Consider the following 16,730-nt stretch of genomic DNA (forward strand, 5'->3'; position numbering starts at 1 on the left):
AGACTTTGGGGATGGGGGCCTTGGATCTGGTTTGGGGCTATTACCCACAGAGCAAAGCCCAGGATACAAATAAATGAGCCCTCAAGGAATTACTCGGTATTGGTCCTGCCTGTGCTGAGATATTTCAGCCCTGTGTGCAGTGTCAAGTGCAGAGCAAGTGCAGCTCGCTATCTAATCGGTAGTACAAACATTGTAGGCAGGCGGATAAGAGAGTTCAGATTGCAAAGTGGGCACGCCCCAGTTCCACACCTTGCACCGCGCGACGAGTCACCTATATAATCCGGGGCCAGGGCAGCACTAGACTGTGCAGATCCTTCACAGACTCTCCAAGCAACAGGATGAAGCTGACTGTGAGTATCTGCTCCTTTCTACAAAGATATCATAGCGCCGACATGCCACTCTGGGTGATAGGGCGGGTGAATAGGGAAGGGGAGGACACCTGCCAGCAATGCTATGATATTGTAGGTCTTATTTTAGATGGTACATCACTAATAATAATACTAATTTAGCATTTATATAGCACTACAAACCCTCAGGCATCTGAGCGGTGCTTATTATTACCCACGGTGTGTGGTGCTCATTTAGTCGGCTCTGCACAGATGTCAAAGAGAGGGCTCTACTCGCTGTGCTATCGACCAGCTCTCATTGGCTGTATATTGCCACAATACCACCATTACCCCTCTACCAGGAAGTAATGGTAGCCGTATTTATATTGGATTAGTGGCAGCTATATGTGGTTAACGCTGGTTGTAGATATTGTCAGTGGTAATTACTACCAGTGGTAAATAATATCAACATATTTTGAGCACTCTCGACATTGGGCCTCATTCCAACTTGGGCGGTAAGGGATAACGGTCACCGGTAAGGAGACCGGTGCCGTTAAACCCTTACAGCCCAATTCCGAGGTCCCTTAGCGGGAACCGCAAAGAACGCGTGGTCTGACCACACGTCCTTTACGGGTCCCGCTAATGGACCAGGGCCCGTAATTAGCGCCTTCCCCATTCCCAGTGAGCCCTATGGGGGCTCAAATGGGAATGGGGAATAGTTGGTTCAATGGGGACTTACCGGGTCCTCCAGGGTCGGAATGACCCAGTAAATCCTCATTCAGCCAGACCGGACCCGGACCCGGTATTGGAGGCAGCCATGGTGCTAATTGCACCATGGCTACCTCCAATCTCGGAATGAGGCCCATTGACATTCATTTTCATCAGTGGTAGAAATCTACCACTGGCCACACATCTTCAAGAAAATGCCACTGTCTAAATAACATGTACATTCATTGTAAATAGAGAGCTATTTTGCTAAATACAGTTAACTACATGTGTTTTATGTGAAAAAACATCACACATCATTTGGATTTTTGGCACTTGTTTATGTAAGTAATGTAATGTAAAGTGGTCTCAGATATAGCGCCCTTCTGCCACTAATGTTGGCCTTGCTGTGCATTGCTCTGTAAGAAAGGAGGGTAGGGTGTGTTAGTCGGATTGTAGGGAGGCAATGCGGAAATCTTCAGTGGTGAAGGATGGAGATCGGAAGTACCCATTACCTGTGTGTCAATATGAACATCTCTATTTTGTTTGTGGTTGGTACCGACGGGCAGGTTGGCCATATGGGGAGCCGCCAGATTGTGGAATGCAAAAATGAACAGTGTAGTTGTGAATAGAAGATGGATAGGGTCTGCATCTGCTAAGGACATTAGACCTAAGAGGTCATCTGTAGGATTGTGGGAGGTGTAAGGATGCAAGAATTTAGAAGTGAGGGATGCGGAGGGTGGAGTGTGGGGGCGAGGCTGTAAAAAACATTGCGTGATCATCTCAGAATGTATTGTGTTTTTGGTTGTAGCACACATCATGTGTTTCTGTGATTAGAATGACTGGTTATAATTCCACCAGTGGTCGATGGGTGGTTTTCCAGCAGATCACATTTTTCAGCCTAACTATATTTTGCTCATGTGTAATAGGTAGCCCCACGGCTGTATTGTACCGCTTGCCACCAAAGTCAGCATTCCACCCGAGCCTAAATGAGACCCTGCTTCTTCTAAACATTATGTTCAGTGTATGCAGTTGAAGGTAGTGGAGGCTTTCCTGAGAACAACCAAGATGGTAGGAGGCATGGCAAATTGCTGACCTTTGTGCAAGAAGTCAGTGCTTGTGTTATTGGCAGCAGTTGAGTGTGCAGTGCTGCCTACTTTGTCCCACATGACTGCCTTATGCCTAGTCATAGGAAATATCTGTGTGTCAGACAGTATTATACAATTTTACCGTATTTAAAAGCTTGCATGTACAACAAAACCAAAAAATGCTACCACCAAAGGTTCGAACACTAAAAGTTTGAACCTTTGGTGGTAGCATTGTAGGTAAGTATAAAAAAAAAAGACTGCGAGGGCTGCGGGTACTGTGTGGTACAGTGAGCGGGGTGTTGCAGGGGACAACCTTGCAGCACACCTGAGAAAAAAAAACGGGTGCTGCAGGGGTGTCCCCCTCAACACCCCGCTCACTATAGGTTACGGTATAGTGAGCGGGGATTGCGGGGGAAACTCCTGCAGCCCCCATAAAAAAAAATAAAAAAAATAAAAGGACCCTGCAGCGCCGGTTCCCGATCACAGAAGTGAAAGGGAACTGGCGCCGCAGGGACACAGCATGAAGAGAAGGTAAGTTGGGTTTGTTTATGTTGGGGTGTGGGTGGGGGGGTGTGTTGAGGGTGTGGGTGTGGGGTGTGTCATGGGTGTGTTGTGGGTGTGGGTGGGGGTGTGTCATGGGTGTGTTGGGGTGTGGGTGGGGGGTGTGTTGAGGGTGTGGGTGTGGGGTGTGTCATGGGTGTGTTGTGGGTGTGGGTGGGGTGTGGGTATGTTGGGGTTTTGTACATGTGTTCGCATGGGAAATGTACAAACCTTTTGTGGTTCGTACATTTCACATGCAAACTTTTCGGCTGTAGTAAAATCAGCCGCGGTCGGATCCCGTAGATCCGTGTCAGACTGCACACGTCAACCAGAGAGAGGTAAAGTTTTGGATGCGATTCATCACATAATTATGAGGGCCTTACCCATGACCTAATGGATCACCCAGAATATTACCCAACATGCTGATTCTTCTGGAAAGCCGGAAGGGATAGGGCAGAGCCAGTCACATGTTAGGCAATCCCATGCAGACCTCACAATCTTGTGGTGAACAGTGGTGTTTCTTTTTAGCAGCCCTATGTTAGTGGCCCAACCATGGCGTGGTCAGGATAGGGAGATACATCAATATTCCTTTAGGGAAACAAGGCCCCTTCATGGAGCAGAGCGAAGGAAAATAGGGAGAGTGGTGCTCCTGTGCAGAAGTTGCAATTCCAGGTATGTAAAAGCAGAGGTTTATAGCAGGAGTGTATGATCCTCCAGGTTCACATTGCCCCTCATCCATGCAGACCCCTATGTATCCCTGCTCCGCTCTCTGCAGGACATTCTTATACACTCATACAACATCGCCAAACCTTTCCCTCCTAAGAGCGTGTCCTAAACAAAATGTCTTTTTGACTAGCAAAGACATTTTTAAACACATTTCTTAAAACATACCTAGTTGCACTGCTTTCACTCCTGCAAATAAAAATAGGCATATAATGTAGTGGGAAGGAACAAGATGGCTGCAGCTCTTTAGCAAATACAGTGCCCAGTGCTCGAGGCCTCCAAGGAAGGGTATTGGGAGTGGACCCAGTGGGCCCGAGTGGGCACGTCTACAGGGAACTCTGGAGATGTCCCGGTGGGCCTCTGCGCCATGGGCTTCTTTTATGAGGGTACCCTGGTTTTCTGCTCTGCTTACGCCCTCTCCCATTCAGCCAGCCCCCTTCCTCCCCATTCACCACAACCATTTGAACTAGAACATTTCTCATGAAACCTCCAGTATGTTATTCCTCATTCTTAACCAATGTTATAGGTCAGTTTGTTTATGTGCTAAAATGCTTTTTAATCCCTAAATTGGACCACAGTGTTTTGAAATTCTCCATTTGGATAAAACAATGTTCAACTGTTCTTGCGGGAGACCCTCCCAGACACTAGTTACAGTGATTTAGCTCGCTTGCACTGTGTAATTTGGGGACACGTGTTGTTCACACGCGAGTGGGCCTACCATGGCTAATATGAGCACAGGTACGAGTGGGGATCTTAAGTGATCATTTTTGTATTCATATTTTCTCAGATCTGCCTCGCTGCCCTTCTGGCTGTCTTCCTGACCCCATCTCTTGCTGATGACGTAAGTAGAAATCACGTGAAGTTATAACACATTCTTGTTTAAATGTGTTATCTGTGGTCCATTCAGCCCTGACAACCACCCTTTCGCATTTATGCGCTCAACCGACAAAAAACCCTAGTGAAACATTCGATGTTCTGTCATGTTGTTCATTCCAAGACTTCTGTGGCTGTAAACCACAGGTCGATTATGAGTTTCCTGTTATCCCAGCAGTAATTCCGGTGGGAGACCAGGAAACTACTGTACCATCTCTGCCGACCGATATCTGCCTGTAGATCAGAGTCCCTACCGGCAAACTTGGAGTTGCCCGTCCAGAAAGGTGCCGGTGTACTTTGTTACTGGCACTTTATTTCCAGACTGGCCAACTCATAATCTGGGCCAAGGGCTCCCTGAGGTTTATGGTGTTCTCAGAGCCCAAAGAGAGGATAGTCCCACAGGATATTTGTGTGTTACTTTATTTGAATATAAAACTCTTCTTTTTTGGTAAAAGGAAGTGTGCACCTATTGACAAGAATGATAACCTTTATATCAAGTATTCCTACATCTACACCTCAAGTAGCCTAATACACTGAACCACCTAACCTGATGTCCTCAAAAGTTGGGTTTCAATTGTATCTGACTGCTGCATCATTAAGTATACGACATCCTTATGGTGTTATTATAGCCTATGGACCGAGGGAGAGGTCGATATTGACCTGCCACCAAGTTATGGCCCAAGGAGAAGCTGAGGGCCTTACATTGGGGAAGGGTCATTATCCCAAGTGATAATCCCCTTCTCCCCTGCACACAAAGTGGTAGGTGCAATACATATTTTTAAATGTTGGTGGTGAAGCAAATACTTTACTTTAATGGTGAGTAAAGTAAATAGACAAACTGAGTCGAAAATAGAAAATGTTTTTTGGGCCTTATAACGACCCTGGAGGTAACCATGGCGCTATTAGTGCCTTGGTTGCCTCCAAATCCTTATCGATTCCGCCATGGTGAATGGAGCAATCACCGCCCCATTCCAAGGTTGGCGGGGGCGGTAATTCCCCATTCACCATGGCCCTTCCCCATTCCCATTTTAGCCCCCATAGGGCTCAATGGGAATGGGGAAGGCAGTAATAACGGTACCGCAAAATGTGGTACCGTTATTACCTCTAAAGTACCTTTGCGGGTCCTGTCTTGTCCTTGGTTTTACCAGCCGTTAAGGGAGGACCTGCAAAGGGACCTCGGAATAAGGCGGTAAGGGATTACCGGCACCGGTGCCCTTACCGTCACCGGTAATCCCTTATCGCCCGGGTCGTAATGAGGCCCTTTATCTTGTGTTCAAAAGGCAAGGATGTCTTCACAAGTTAAGCATTTTAATTCACAAACTTGATAAAACAGGAGTGGGTATAATATGAGCATGCATTTGGCATCATGTAAAAGTAAACAGTTTACCCGTAGGAAACTGAAAGCACATACCCATGTTTTAGCTTTCTCTCTGGTTTGTTAAGTAGGATGTTGCTGAGAAAAAAAGAGGCCCTTCCAGAAAGGAAGTGTCTTGTTGAAATAACCTCTGGTTGGAAACTGCATTGTTGTTTCCCTGTCTGCTTTTGAAGTCAGAATATTCAGAATGCAGTCAATACCAGTAGTTATTGACAGTGATCTGAACATTTTGATTGGTTGAGAGGAGATCAATCATTAAGTCAATACTTGATTATTATAAATTCATAAAGTTTGATGATATCATCTTCACGAAAGGCAAAGATCAGGTAAAATGTTGATAGATAGTGACAATGATTTCCCTTGCATGTAATGTAAGCATACATAGATGGATAGAGATCATTATATGGCCCCTCTTTGAGTTGCAGCTCATGTTTACAATAGCCGCCATACAATGATAAGTAAGGGGCATGGCAAATGGGCTTAAATGATAGTAGATCATTCAACCTTCTGAAGGGCTGAATGCACCAACCGAAGCAGAGAGTGACCACCTGAGATATAGGGACAGTGGGAGAATTTGCATACTAGCCTTTCCATATGTCACCAGCCTTACGTACCCTGAGCCATTACACTGTTCTCATTGGTGCTTCTCACAAGCCATTATTTTCAACAGAGCTCCCAAAAGTGTGTGTGTTTTTTTTAATGTAACCTGCACCTGACAGTCCATCCTCACTGCTCTTCATTTCATGCCTGAGACCATAATCCACTATGTGATGCTTCTTCAACGTCACATCTGCACCTCTGATGATGATGATAGGTTATTTATAACGCGCTTAATACCCAGAGATTTCTAGGTGCGGACCCGGATATCGAACCTGTGTTCCTCTGTGTCGTCTTGCTTCCAAGGCGAGCACGTTGTCACTGAGCTATCCTCCTGAGATGAAATATTGTATATGTCACTCGTTCACACAGTGCTCTCCTGCAGGCCTTCCTTCAGCATCTCTTAAGATGCCAGACTTTATGCTAGGTTCAATGCCACGGGGTGCGCAGGACACACCTATTGGGTATTTGCTGCCCTTTGGACACCCCATCAGCACCTCCACAGAACTGAACATTAGGATTAGGATTAACCCTCTGTGCACCTTCAATTAGATGATGCTGGAGTGTGGATCTGACTAAGGAGTACTGTTTCGTGGACCCTTCAGTCACACCTTTAAATATTTCTATGGATTTGTTAATGAGGTTGTCTCTGTTTGTTTTTTTTTTTGTTTGTTTGTTTGTTTGTTTGTTTGTTTATTTATCTGTGGCACACTCCTTCCCTACCTCTACTGATCTGATGCCCTAGATTAGAGCATATCCCGTGGGGCTACCACATGCCATCCACAAGACTAGATGTGTAAGAGTAGAGATGCTAAAGCATTGCTTTATAATGGTTGTGCTCCCACAGTGCTGCTCTGGAGACATCCCATCCACTTGATCGGCTGCTTAGGGGTAGACATGATAAAGTACTGTTTTATAATAGGTTTTTTCCCATGGCGATGCCCTAGAGAGACATCCCATTCTCACCTTTAACCATTTACTGTTCTTTCCTGTAGTCTGTGCGCCTCACCAACCAAGGCAATGATGGTGGTAGTGTCAGCCAGACAGTAAATATCGACAATGCCAAGAATATCGCCAACATCAACACTGACGCCGGGTGGAACTCATGGAACTCTATCTGGGACTACAACAATGTGAGTAGCGCAGCCTCATACCTTTGTCATAGTGTGCATAGAAGATTTTGCTTTTCCCAACTCAATGGTCCCACTCGGAGGGGTAAAAGGAAGCAATTGGGCAAGTATGTCGTCATTGTGCTCATGAACTCCACGACAATGCTAGTTTTCATTCTGAGGCTGGGCGATGGTGGGAAGGACAGCTCAATCAGGTGCTTTCATTCCGAGTGTCTGCATTTCCTATGAAATAGTAAATACAAACGAATATTTGGTTTCTTTGCTAAAGTGATTCATTTCTCAATATTACTTGAACAAAATAAACCTGCCTTTTTATACAGCGCCAACTCCCTTAAATCTCCAAACATTGACCACACATGCTGCTCTTATGCCGGCCTGTGCACCCATTTCATCCACCTACATGGGATAACATTGGCTGGAGTTAACCCTATAACCTCCAAGTTGCAGCTAGCTCTCAGCAGCCTGCTCATTCACTCCTGTTGATGCCTTAGTGATGAGATTTCTTGAGCTTGTCTCAACAGTTGAGTGTTCCAAACCAGTAGAGCACCACTCACAGGTTTCGGCTCCCCCTAACACTACAGTAATTCTGGAACCGTCAGGCGTTAATGTGATCAGAGGCCCTTCTGTCTTCCAGGGATTCATCGCCCTCCGGCCCTTTGCCAAGAAGAGCTGCTACATTCACAGGATGAACAAGAACGTGGTGCCCAGCATCCAGGAGCTCGCCCGCCTGACCAAGGAGAAGAAGGTGACAGTTAAAGGGGCATGGGTTGGCAGTGGAGGGAATTATTGGTGTGCAGCAGCAGCATATAAGAAACTCTACGTAGCAGTAAATTTCTGAATGCATCAGGAAGCACGCGCAGGGAAGATAAGGCTTAAAAGACAAAAATAACCATAGATACACTCAACAAGTTTCAAAAAGCTATGACAAATCATTGCACGAAAGATCCGGCAAAGTTAGGGTTAATCAGGGCAGAAGGCCTACAACAAAAAGAGGGCGATAGGTAGCATAATGCACAACACCATCAAAGGAAGTTATTTTACCGGAAGTGATGTCAAAGGAAGGTAAACCATAGAAAGAGAAATCAACTTTGCAGAAAACATTTTCTCAGTTAAATAGTTGTAAATGCGAGGAGTAATTCTGAAGTCGCCTCACAAAAATGAATGCTTTCTTCTCAACATTCTCCAACCCCTGTCAAACCAGTACACATGAAAATCAAAACCTGTGAAACAAAGTACTCATTGAACCGAGCAATAAACCCAATATATCAATTTTCAGACAAAGGTTCCCCGTAATCTTAAAAGCGTTTAAGATTTTTCTGAAGTGCATTCCAGAAAGTAATACAATAATGCTGGCATGCTGAGGCTGCAGGAGGTTAGGGTGAGGCAAATGTGGGGGTTGCCAAATCTGACGCCTGCTGCCTGGTAGTTGCCTCCTGAGCCCTACTGTTCAGTAATACTGAGACTTGCGCCTGCAGCACAAATTGCACCACAACAAGTGCAGCCCACCAGCGTGCATGCGGAGAGAGAGTGAAAGTCACCAGCAAGTGGCCATGCTGTCTCCTGCCTCTCTCTCTCATCGGGCAGCTCACATAGACGCATGCGCAGGCCTAGCTGCAGACCCCCAGGCCCAGCTCTCGAGCTTGTAGGTGGTTCCCATTACATTGGCAGGGCTGTGATATTTTGCAAACCCCAGGGATAAACCATTTAGAGGGGTGGCTGCCCCAGCACTTATTTTAGAACCAGTTGAGTGCCAGTCCCGTTACCTCTCTGCCACCCCCATCCATTGCACTAATTCCTTGTCATGTATGCTTTATCATCACACCCTCTCTCCCTCACACCTCTCTGGAATGTTTTTCAGTTCGAGCTAGCTAATCCTCTACACGCCCACCTTTCCAAACAGGGGCCGTTTCCGGGCTCTCGTCCTCTTCCAATGCCATCTTTCTCTTTCCTAAATCCGTGGCACTTGTGACTGTAGTCAATTGTGTAGAGCCACAGACCTCCGCAGATGTACATGCGGCAGGGGCCTGGACCCCTGGGGTAATCCCACTCATGTGTCTGAGGTACGACCTTTCTGTTCTTTTACTTAACAGTAATCTACAGGCAAAGTAACTGCCGAGTAAGACAATTCCCTGACCCCTAAAGGTAAAAGCTGCCCACATTTTCAGCTGACACACCCCTTAAAAATGCAGTCACGGAGCCAGCAAGTGATGTTCCACAAGACCTGGATTGTCACCTCTTGTTGTTTTCATTGCTGTTCTATATCTTTACTTTTATTTCATTTTAGTGTGGAAACCTATCTGTCTGTGTTAGATTGAGGATTGATATTTTCTCAAATAATTTTTCTTTTAGATGTATTAGTGATGTTGTAAAGGTTTGAGAAATACAACAACAGTACATACATAAAATAGTTAATTTAAGAACATGTAGGACTCCAAGGCCCAGAATACAAAAGGGCGTGAGCGTAATATCCAAAATTAGCTTAACAGCTCACACCTTTGATCTTTATAAACTCTTCAGCTGTACTATTTTCAAGATTTAAATACATATCACAAAATAATCTAGTAAGCACCTGCCTGTTTTCTTTGTTTGACGTGTGAATATTGCCTGTTGCTTTTACGTATGATGTGAATAAAATGCACACCCACAAAAAGGTAAACCGGCATTTGCGTGTCTAACAGGGGACAACAGGAACTGACTACCACGGGTCTGCAAACATTGCCTCCCCAGATAATTTGGACTACAACTCCCATCAGCCCTACCAGGATAGTTAATGGTGCGGGATCATGGGAGTCATAGTCCAAAACATCTGGAGAGGGACAGGTTGCAGACCCCTGGTAGGAAGGAAGATTTTACTTTGCGATTGAGTTTACCTGTTCCCGTGAATTCGGCATATTTTAAGCATTGTGTGAGGGGTTAGAGGGGTGAGACGATAGGGGTATGGCTTTTGGATCTCAGCGTGTTCAGTGATCGGATTGAACATTAACACTTAACATTTGAAGAAGATGGTCACTATCACATTGCCTGCTTTGTATTTACCAATGCACTCTTGGAGAAAAAAAAATGACAAAAAGTAATTGGTTTTGTCAGGGGTGCTTGTCTCCACAAACTCCCAATACATGTTGGATCATCCCCCCATCGGTTGGTCTCGGCTTGAAGGAGATAAAGGTACATCTGTAAAAATGATAGGCTAACTCCACTCATGTCCACACTCCACCTGTGATCTTGGGTTCATCAGGTGAAGTATAACCAGCAGGAACAAAGCAGTTAAGTTACCATTGGTGATACCAATATGTGGGCATCACTGGGTGCATTCTGTTCATTTCTGAGGGCCTCACACAGAGGTATTGTCCAGTTCTGGAGACCACATCTCCTAAAGCAGAAGGATAGGTCAGAGGAGATCTTCGAAGATGGTACCATGTCTGTCCCAAAAATCTTAAGGAGAGAGATTAAAAGAGAGGGGATGATTGGCAGCTGTAGAAGAGAAGGTGAAGGAATGAGGAATGGAGGAACGTCGAGAGGGGCAAGATCTGGAGATAAATGGTAAGATGGAGTTAACCAAAAGATACTGACCGCCAAATCCTGTGGTTCTAATGTACCTTGTCTCCACCCTGTAGGATCACAAGGGGCCTGCACAAGCACCCCCTCGTTCCTTGCAGTATTCCGTCACCAGCACTAAAGCCGACAACCTTAACCAGTATGGCAAGCCCATCGAGGCCCTGTGCAGAGGAGTGCCATCCTACATCGCTCAGGAGGTTCAGGGTGAGTATCTGTTGGTGCCAAACATCTGAATTAGACAATCAGACCAGAGCCTTCTCAACATTTTAACATTGGGTTCTCTGCTGTATGCTGTAGAGGCTGCTTACAATCCAGATGCAACAACTGTTACGGTCTTGCGCGTACCTCCAGATCCCCTTTGTGAATTAGGCATAAGTTTATTGTTACAAATCAATAGTAACCATATCATGTAAAGGGCACAAGTGGCAGCATTTTAGTTCCGTTGATGAGTAATTTTGGCCAGGCTGACGGGCAGTGTTGTACTGTCTTTTGAGTCAACTTATTAATGCACGTATGGCAAGGAGCTAGGTGCAGAGTGAAGAAAACCCACATCGGTGCACACTGTTGGTCTTCATAATTGCAAAATCCTGGCATATGGCTGCCTCGGCCCCATTGGCCTTACCCAGGTACTGGTTGCACTGAGGACATTTCTGTGTTTCCCTAGTGTCCAGGATGCCACTGTTCAACCACTGTGTGGCTAAAAGCAGAGGTACAGTCAAACACCATGAATCCTAGCCTGGGCTCAATGAGTCTCTATCATAGACTATATTTTGGCACCCGCCTAGGCCGCTAACACGCTCCTTTGTGGCATTTGCCAGCCCCCTTTTCTAATCCGAATTGCAGGAGCACTGTCCAAGTACCTCTTTGTGCTCATTGGCTTGAAAAACACAGCGAGTGAGTTTGCTGGATCTCCTATTTACGTAGTTCAGTCGGCCAACAACACTGCATTCAACATAAACATTATACAGTGCGTATACATGTATACACCATTCATTCAAAACCTCAGTTAAAAACCATGACATCACACAAGCATAAAAGTATGCAATCAGGTATAAAAAAAAGTCCTACTTACTGATTTGAAACCTTTGTTAGAGCAAGCACCGACCTGAGGTAAAAGAGTGACGGGACACAGGATGCTTGCAGTTCGAGAGGTGTTAAAGACATTTCAGAGGCAACCGCAGAGGATGGGGGCAGGGCCAGCCCATACCTCCTGCACAACTATGTTGCACTGAACAGGCACAGACGCTGGACCTGGGGCCATTGGTGCACATGTAGCATTCACCCATGTGTAAACTCCTCCCCCACGACATTCAGAGAGGGCTTGCGAGCATCGCCTAGGGTTGAGTAGTCAGTGAACACACCCAGGATGATGCGGGTACTCAGTGACCTCTTGTTAGGCCGTGGTGTCCCCCAGCACACGTAGCAGCAGCACAGACCACGACGTATTCAGGTGTGACAGTGCCAATGTATGCACTCTTTTGCAATGATGCACACAACACTGGAGAATCGTGGACGCAAGCAGATTCCCATCCAACGTAGATGCTAACGCAATCCTACACATGTCAATCATTCTCTACGAATGTATGTGCTTCTTGGACAGGGCATGTGCGCAGACATGCTTACCATGGAACCTACCCCATCCACTTTTAAAAATTCTGCAAGAAGCAGGTCGTCCCTTAGACTCCCATAGAGTGACCAATGTCCAATCCACTTTACCCACACAGACGAGTCCTGAGCCTGGATGAAGGAGTATTTAGGGTTCATGGTTATAACACTTTAATATTCGAGTGAGCGTTTTGAAAAGTGGATTCAGCACCAAGGCCAATGCAGATTATGTATTTTGTGGTTCCAGCAAAAAACCCTTTTATCACAGACAACCCATGGTGTTTTAGGTACTTAACTATTCAATCAAACAACCCTTTTATCACAGACAGCCTAGTTTGTTTTATGTACCCAACTATTCAAGCAAACAACCCTCATGTCACAGACATATTTGTCAAATATAAAGATCTCTGTTCATTCTTATGTTCTTAAAATGCTGTTTGAGTTAATGCGCTGCCAGCAACCCTCAATGCTGCTATTTGGTCCTGTCTGCTTTTTCATGAGTAGTTTGAAAGAGTACAATAAATGTGTACCAAACCTTCCATCTTGGGATGATACCTTCTATTAGAAAATAATGTATATTGCAATTCTATGTTTGTTAATGCTTTTGCTCAGTCCGAATAGCCTAAGGTTCTTGTTGAAACTACAATACATACTGGAAGGCATCATTAAAAGTGAACATGGTAACATTTTAAATAATTTCCTTTGGATGAGAATTCACACCATTTTGTGTGAAAATGTCCTATCATTCTGAAGATGGTCTTTCTCAGATTAAAACCAATTATCTGTTTTTTCTGTGAGTGCCAAGGCAATGTTTCCTTTTGGGGGGGTGGCCCCTGATTGGTTGTTAGTGCTGCTTGACCCATACATTTCCTAAAGTGTCCAAAACCAGCAATAATTAACAAAGCAATATAACATTAATGCGACTGTAGATCCTGCAACCTTGTCCTGTGGTTCCTTCCAAGGTCTGTCACAACCCCAGCACCCCTTTGCGTGCACCCCTCACTGCCCCCAACGAGCAATGCACTATCATTCTGGTGGCTTAATACCTGCAGGATACACGCAATGACAATGTATGTCTCCAAATCCGAACCTCGTCACCACGTCAGGAGATGCCCCAGCCACTTCTGCCCTCATTCTAATTTTAAGATAAAGACATCACCGCCATGTGTTTTATATCTCTGGTTGCGTTTCTGTGAGCAACTTCTGGGGTGGGAGCAATTCTTACCCAGAGAGAGAGAGTGCAGAGAGAGATAAATAAAAAGATATCAGAGAGATAGAGAGAGAGAGATCAATAGATGTATGTGTGACATGCCTGGTACAGCAGGTTGTGTTATTAAAGAGCCCTGAACTTGATCATACACTTGTTATATGTTCACTCGCTTCTTGAACCTTTTCCCTATTTGCAAATGTTTCATTCGTGTCTCCCTCTGAAGTGCTACGGTACTACTGGGCGCGCCATCCATTCCCCGCGACATTCTTCTGAAGTATTCAGACTTCTTTCTCTTCCCTCCACAGGAGACAGCTTCTTCGCCTTTGGAGGAGGTGGCTGTGTCAATGCCGGACTTCTCTTCATTCTGGATATCAGTGTCTGTGGCGAAGGCGGAGTCCAATTCTAAATCCAGAAGTCTTGAATATCGCAGAACCCCAGCACCTTGGAGGCCTTGTTTGTTTTGAAAGATTGTGAAATGGCAAATTAACTATCTGTTGTGCTTCTTTGAACTCTGCAAATCAATAAACAGTAGGATTGCCTCCAGCAGTGGCATGTGTCAATCTTAATATTCTATTGATTGAGTGATTGGGTGTGATATGGCACCCATACCGTGCAGTCTTATGGCTAGTGTGAAAAACCTTTGGAATCTGATTCTCATAAAACTGTGCATCTAAAAATGAAGCACGGAATGTGCTTCTTACAGATTACCAATTTTTGGAAGTTATCCGGTCACCTTATTTGAAAACTAGCAAGGAGGACCAGGCATTTCTCATGACATTGGTTAACAACATCCCTGCTGTAAGCAAAAGTGTGAACTGGGGTGTCTAACCTAGCTCTTTAAGACGGGGTAGCAATACTTTGAGATGGATGGAGATGCAGAGTATACGCAAACATCAATAATCAAACTGACTCAGGAAGTTGGCAAAGTACGCCTGTTTTAATATCAATCTTAGACCCTTTCCTCTTCATCTTTGAGTGTTTGAATTCTCCTATCTCTTAATTTATCTTCCTCCTCTTCTTCTCCTCTTTTTTCTAGCTCTTCAATTGCTCTTTGACTGTTATCATACTTCCTTTGCTCCTCTGCTCTTTTCTGTTTTTTCAACTGTTTATCTTGATACAGCTGCTCTTGCCTTTGTCTACTCTTTCCTTTAGCCGTGTCTTCTTTCAATTGTTTCTCTCTTTGTCTTTTCTATCCTGTTTGTCCTGATCTTCCCTTTGCCTTACTTCCTCGATGCACTTTCCATCAAGTTTGAGCAAAATCTCACCGCCCATCCATTTGATTTGTTCTGTACGAGCGCAACCTCATCAGCTTTATCCTTCTCTCCTTTCCATCTTTTTATTTCTCTCTCTATATCTAGAGACATACCTGGTCGATCACTTCTCTCATTGTCCCGTGGGACTTTAGGGATCACATCTCTTTCTGGAGTCTTTTCGGGACTCTCGTCGCTGCTACATGCAGGCGACTTATACGTCGGGCTACTATACTCTGTTGCTTACTTAAGCTCTCTTAAAGGATATCATCTGTCATCTTTCATACTCTCGCCGTTTACTTCAGGCATGGTAGGGGGAGCAGAAGGCTCTTCACCCACCTCTATACACTGGTTAAGTATCCAGTCCTCAGGAGACGGGTCTTCCCTTTCCGTCTGGTACATCTTCCAAAGCTCTATGCTGGCTAACCTTTTTTGTAGCTTCTTTACCATATATGCTGCATGCAAATATGTCACCATATGTTGCAAGACTGCTTTGGACAGTGATCCCCCTTGTGGCCATGGCATGAACATTTTATCTGCAGTACCCTTAACCCATTCTGCACTGTACTGCTTCTGCTTGGGTCCGTGCTTTGGCAGCTGTCTGCACTAGTGTAAAAGCAGAGTAATGTCCTCCATCATGACATAGTCACAATCGACTGTCACAGTTTACCGTTATTTTACACACATAAATGCTTTCCAGAAAAATAATACAATATGAGCTTGCACCAATAGTCGCAGCTCCAAGCCTTTATATCACATTTACTTCAATCTATTTATTCACTGAACATCATCAGTCAACTATATAAATAATAATTAAATCTCAAATTTCAATGTTTCAACCAAAGTCTATTTTTTCCTTGCTTTTCAATGTTTAACTTCTTTATCACATACACCATACACAATATACAGATGGACAGACAAACTTATCGGACTGGCCGACCCACATATACTTTGGTCCATGCTCCCTGTGACCTTTCCTCTGTCCCTAAAATGACTCTGATCGGAGTATGACTCATCCTCTTTAACAGTCTTGATTGTTTGTAGCCTAAATACGTCCACTTGGACTTTAGGACAGGTTCCTTCTAAAACGTCCTTGAGGTAGGATTTCAGGCTTATCATATAGACTCTCTTCATCTTAAACTTAAACTGTGACGCTCTTCATCTTACAATATGACACACTTTGTATTCAATTTAAAGATAAAAATACACCAACCAACCCTCCGTTACTCTATCCCCATTTATCACTCTTCCCCACTCAGTGCTCATTCAATTTCCCACCTCACTCAGCCTGCTCACCATTCGCGTTTTCAACTTCCGATTCTCAGGATCGCCTCCTCCTTAACCAGCTGCTTCAACCTTCGGTTTGCTCAGCTTCTTGTAGAAGTCGGGACGGGATTTCGCTTGAAAATGAGGGACCTGTCCCACCTGTACTTGCAAGTTTTTTTTTAAACTGATGACAACTATCTACAAGGAGCTTCACGTTCTTTCTGCTAAATGGCAGAGATCGTCCAATATTACCGGTACCCCAAAACTTACTAGATCGATGGATTTTTAAACATCAGCTCTGCTACCACATGAAATGGGGTGTCTAACTCAGCCCTTTAAGACAAGGTAGCAATACTTTGAGATGGATGGAGATGCAGAATATACTCAAACATCAATAATCAATCTGACTCAGGAAGTTGGCAAAGTATGTCTGTTTTAATATCAATTATCTAAAACAGGGAGTTACAACAAACATCAACGAACTCGC

At 44.7% G+C, this 16,730-nt stretch overlaps 1 protein-coding gene across 1 annotated transcript; it reads left to right on the forward strand.

Annotated features, from left to right (window-relative positions):
* The first annotated feature begins 307 nt into the window (after positions 1 to 307).
* LOC138491987 (gastrokine-1-like) lies at positions 308 to 14,273 on the forward strand. Its single transcript, XM_069618886.1, has 6 exons — positions 308 to 350; positions 4,170 to 4,223; positions 7,223 to 7,360; positions 7,992 to 8,102; positions 10,972 to 11,116; positions 14,033 to 14,273. The coding sequence occupies exons 1-6, from the start codon at positions 339 to 341 to the stop codon at positions 14,131 to 14,133; spliced, it is 561 nt and encodes a 186-aa protein (XP_069474987.1). The 5' UTR covers positions 308 to 338; the 3' UTR covers positions 14,134 to 14,273.
* The last annotated feature ends 2,457 nt before the right edge of the window (positions 14,274 to 16,730 follow it).

This window comes from Ambystoma mexicanum, chromosome 10 (assembly GCF_040938575.1).
Source record: "Ambystoma mexicanum isolate Mex_15411 chromosome 10, UKY_AmexF1_1, whole genome shotgun sequence".
Taxonomy (NCBI): domain Eukaryota; kingdom Metazoa; phylum Chordata; class Amphibia; order Caudata; family Ambystomatidae; genus Ambystoma; species Ambystoma mexicanum.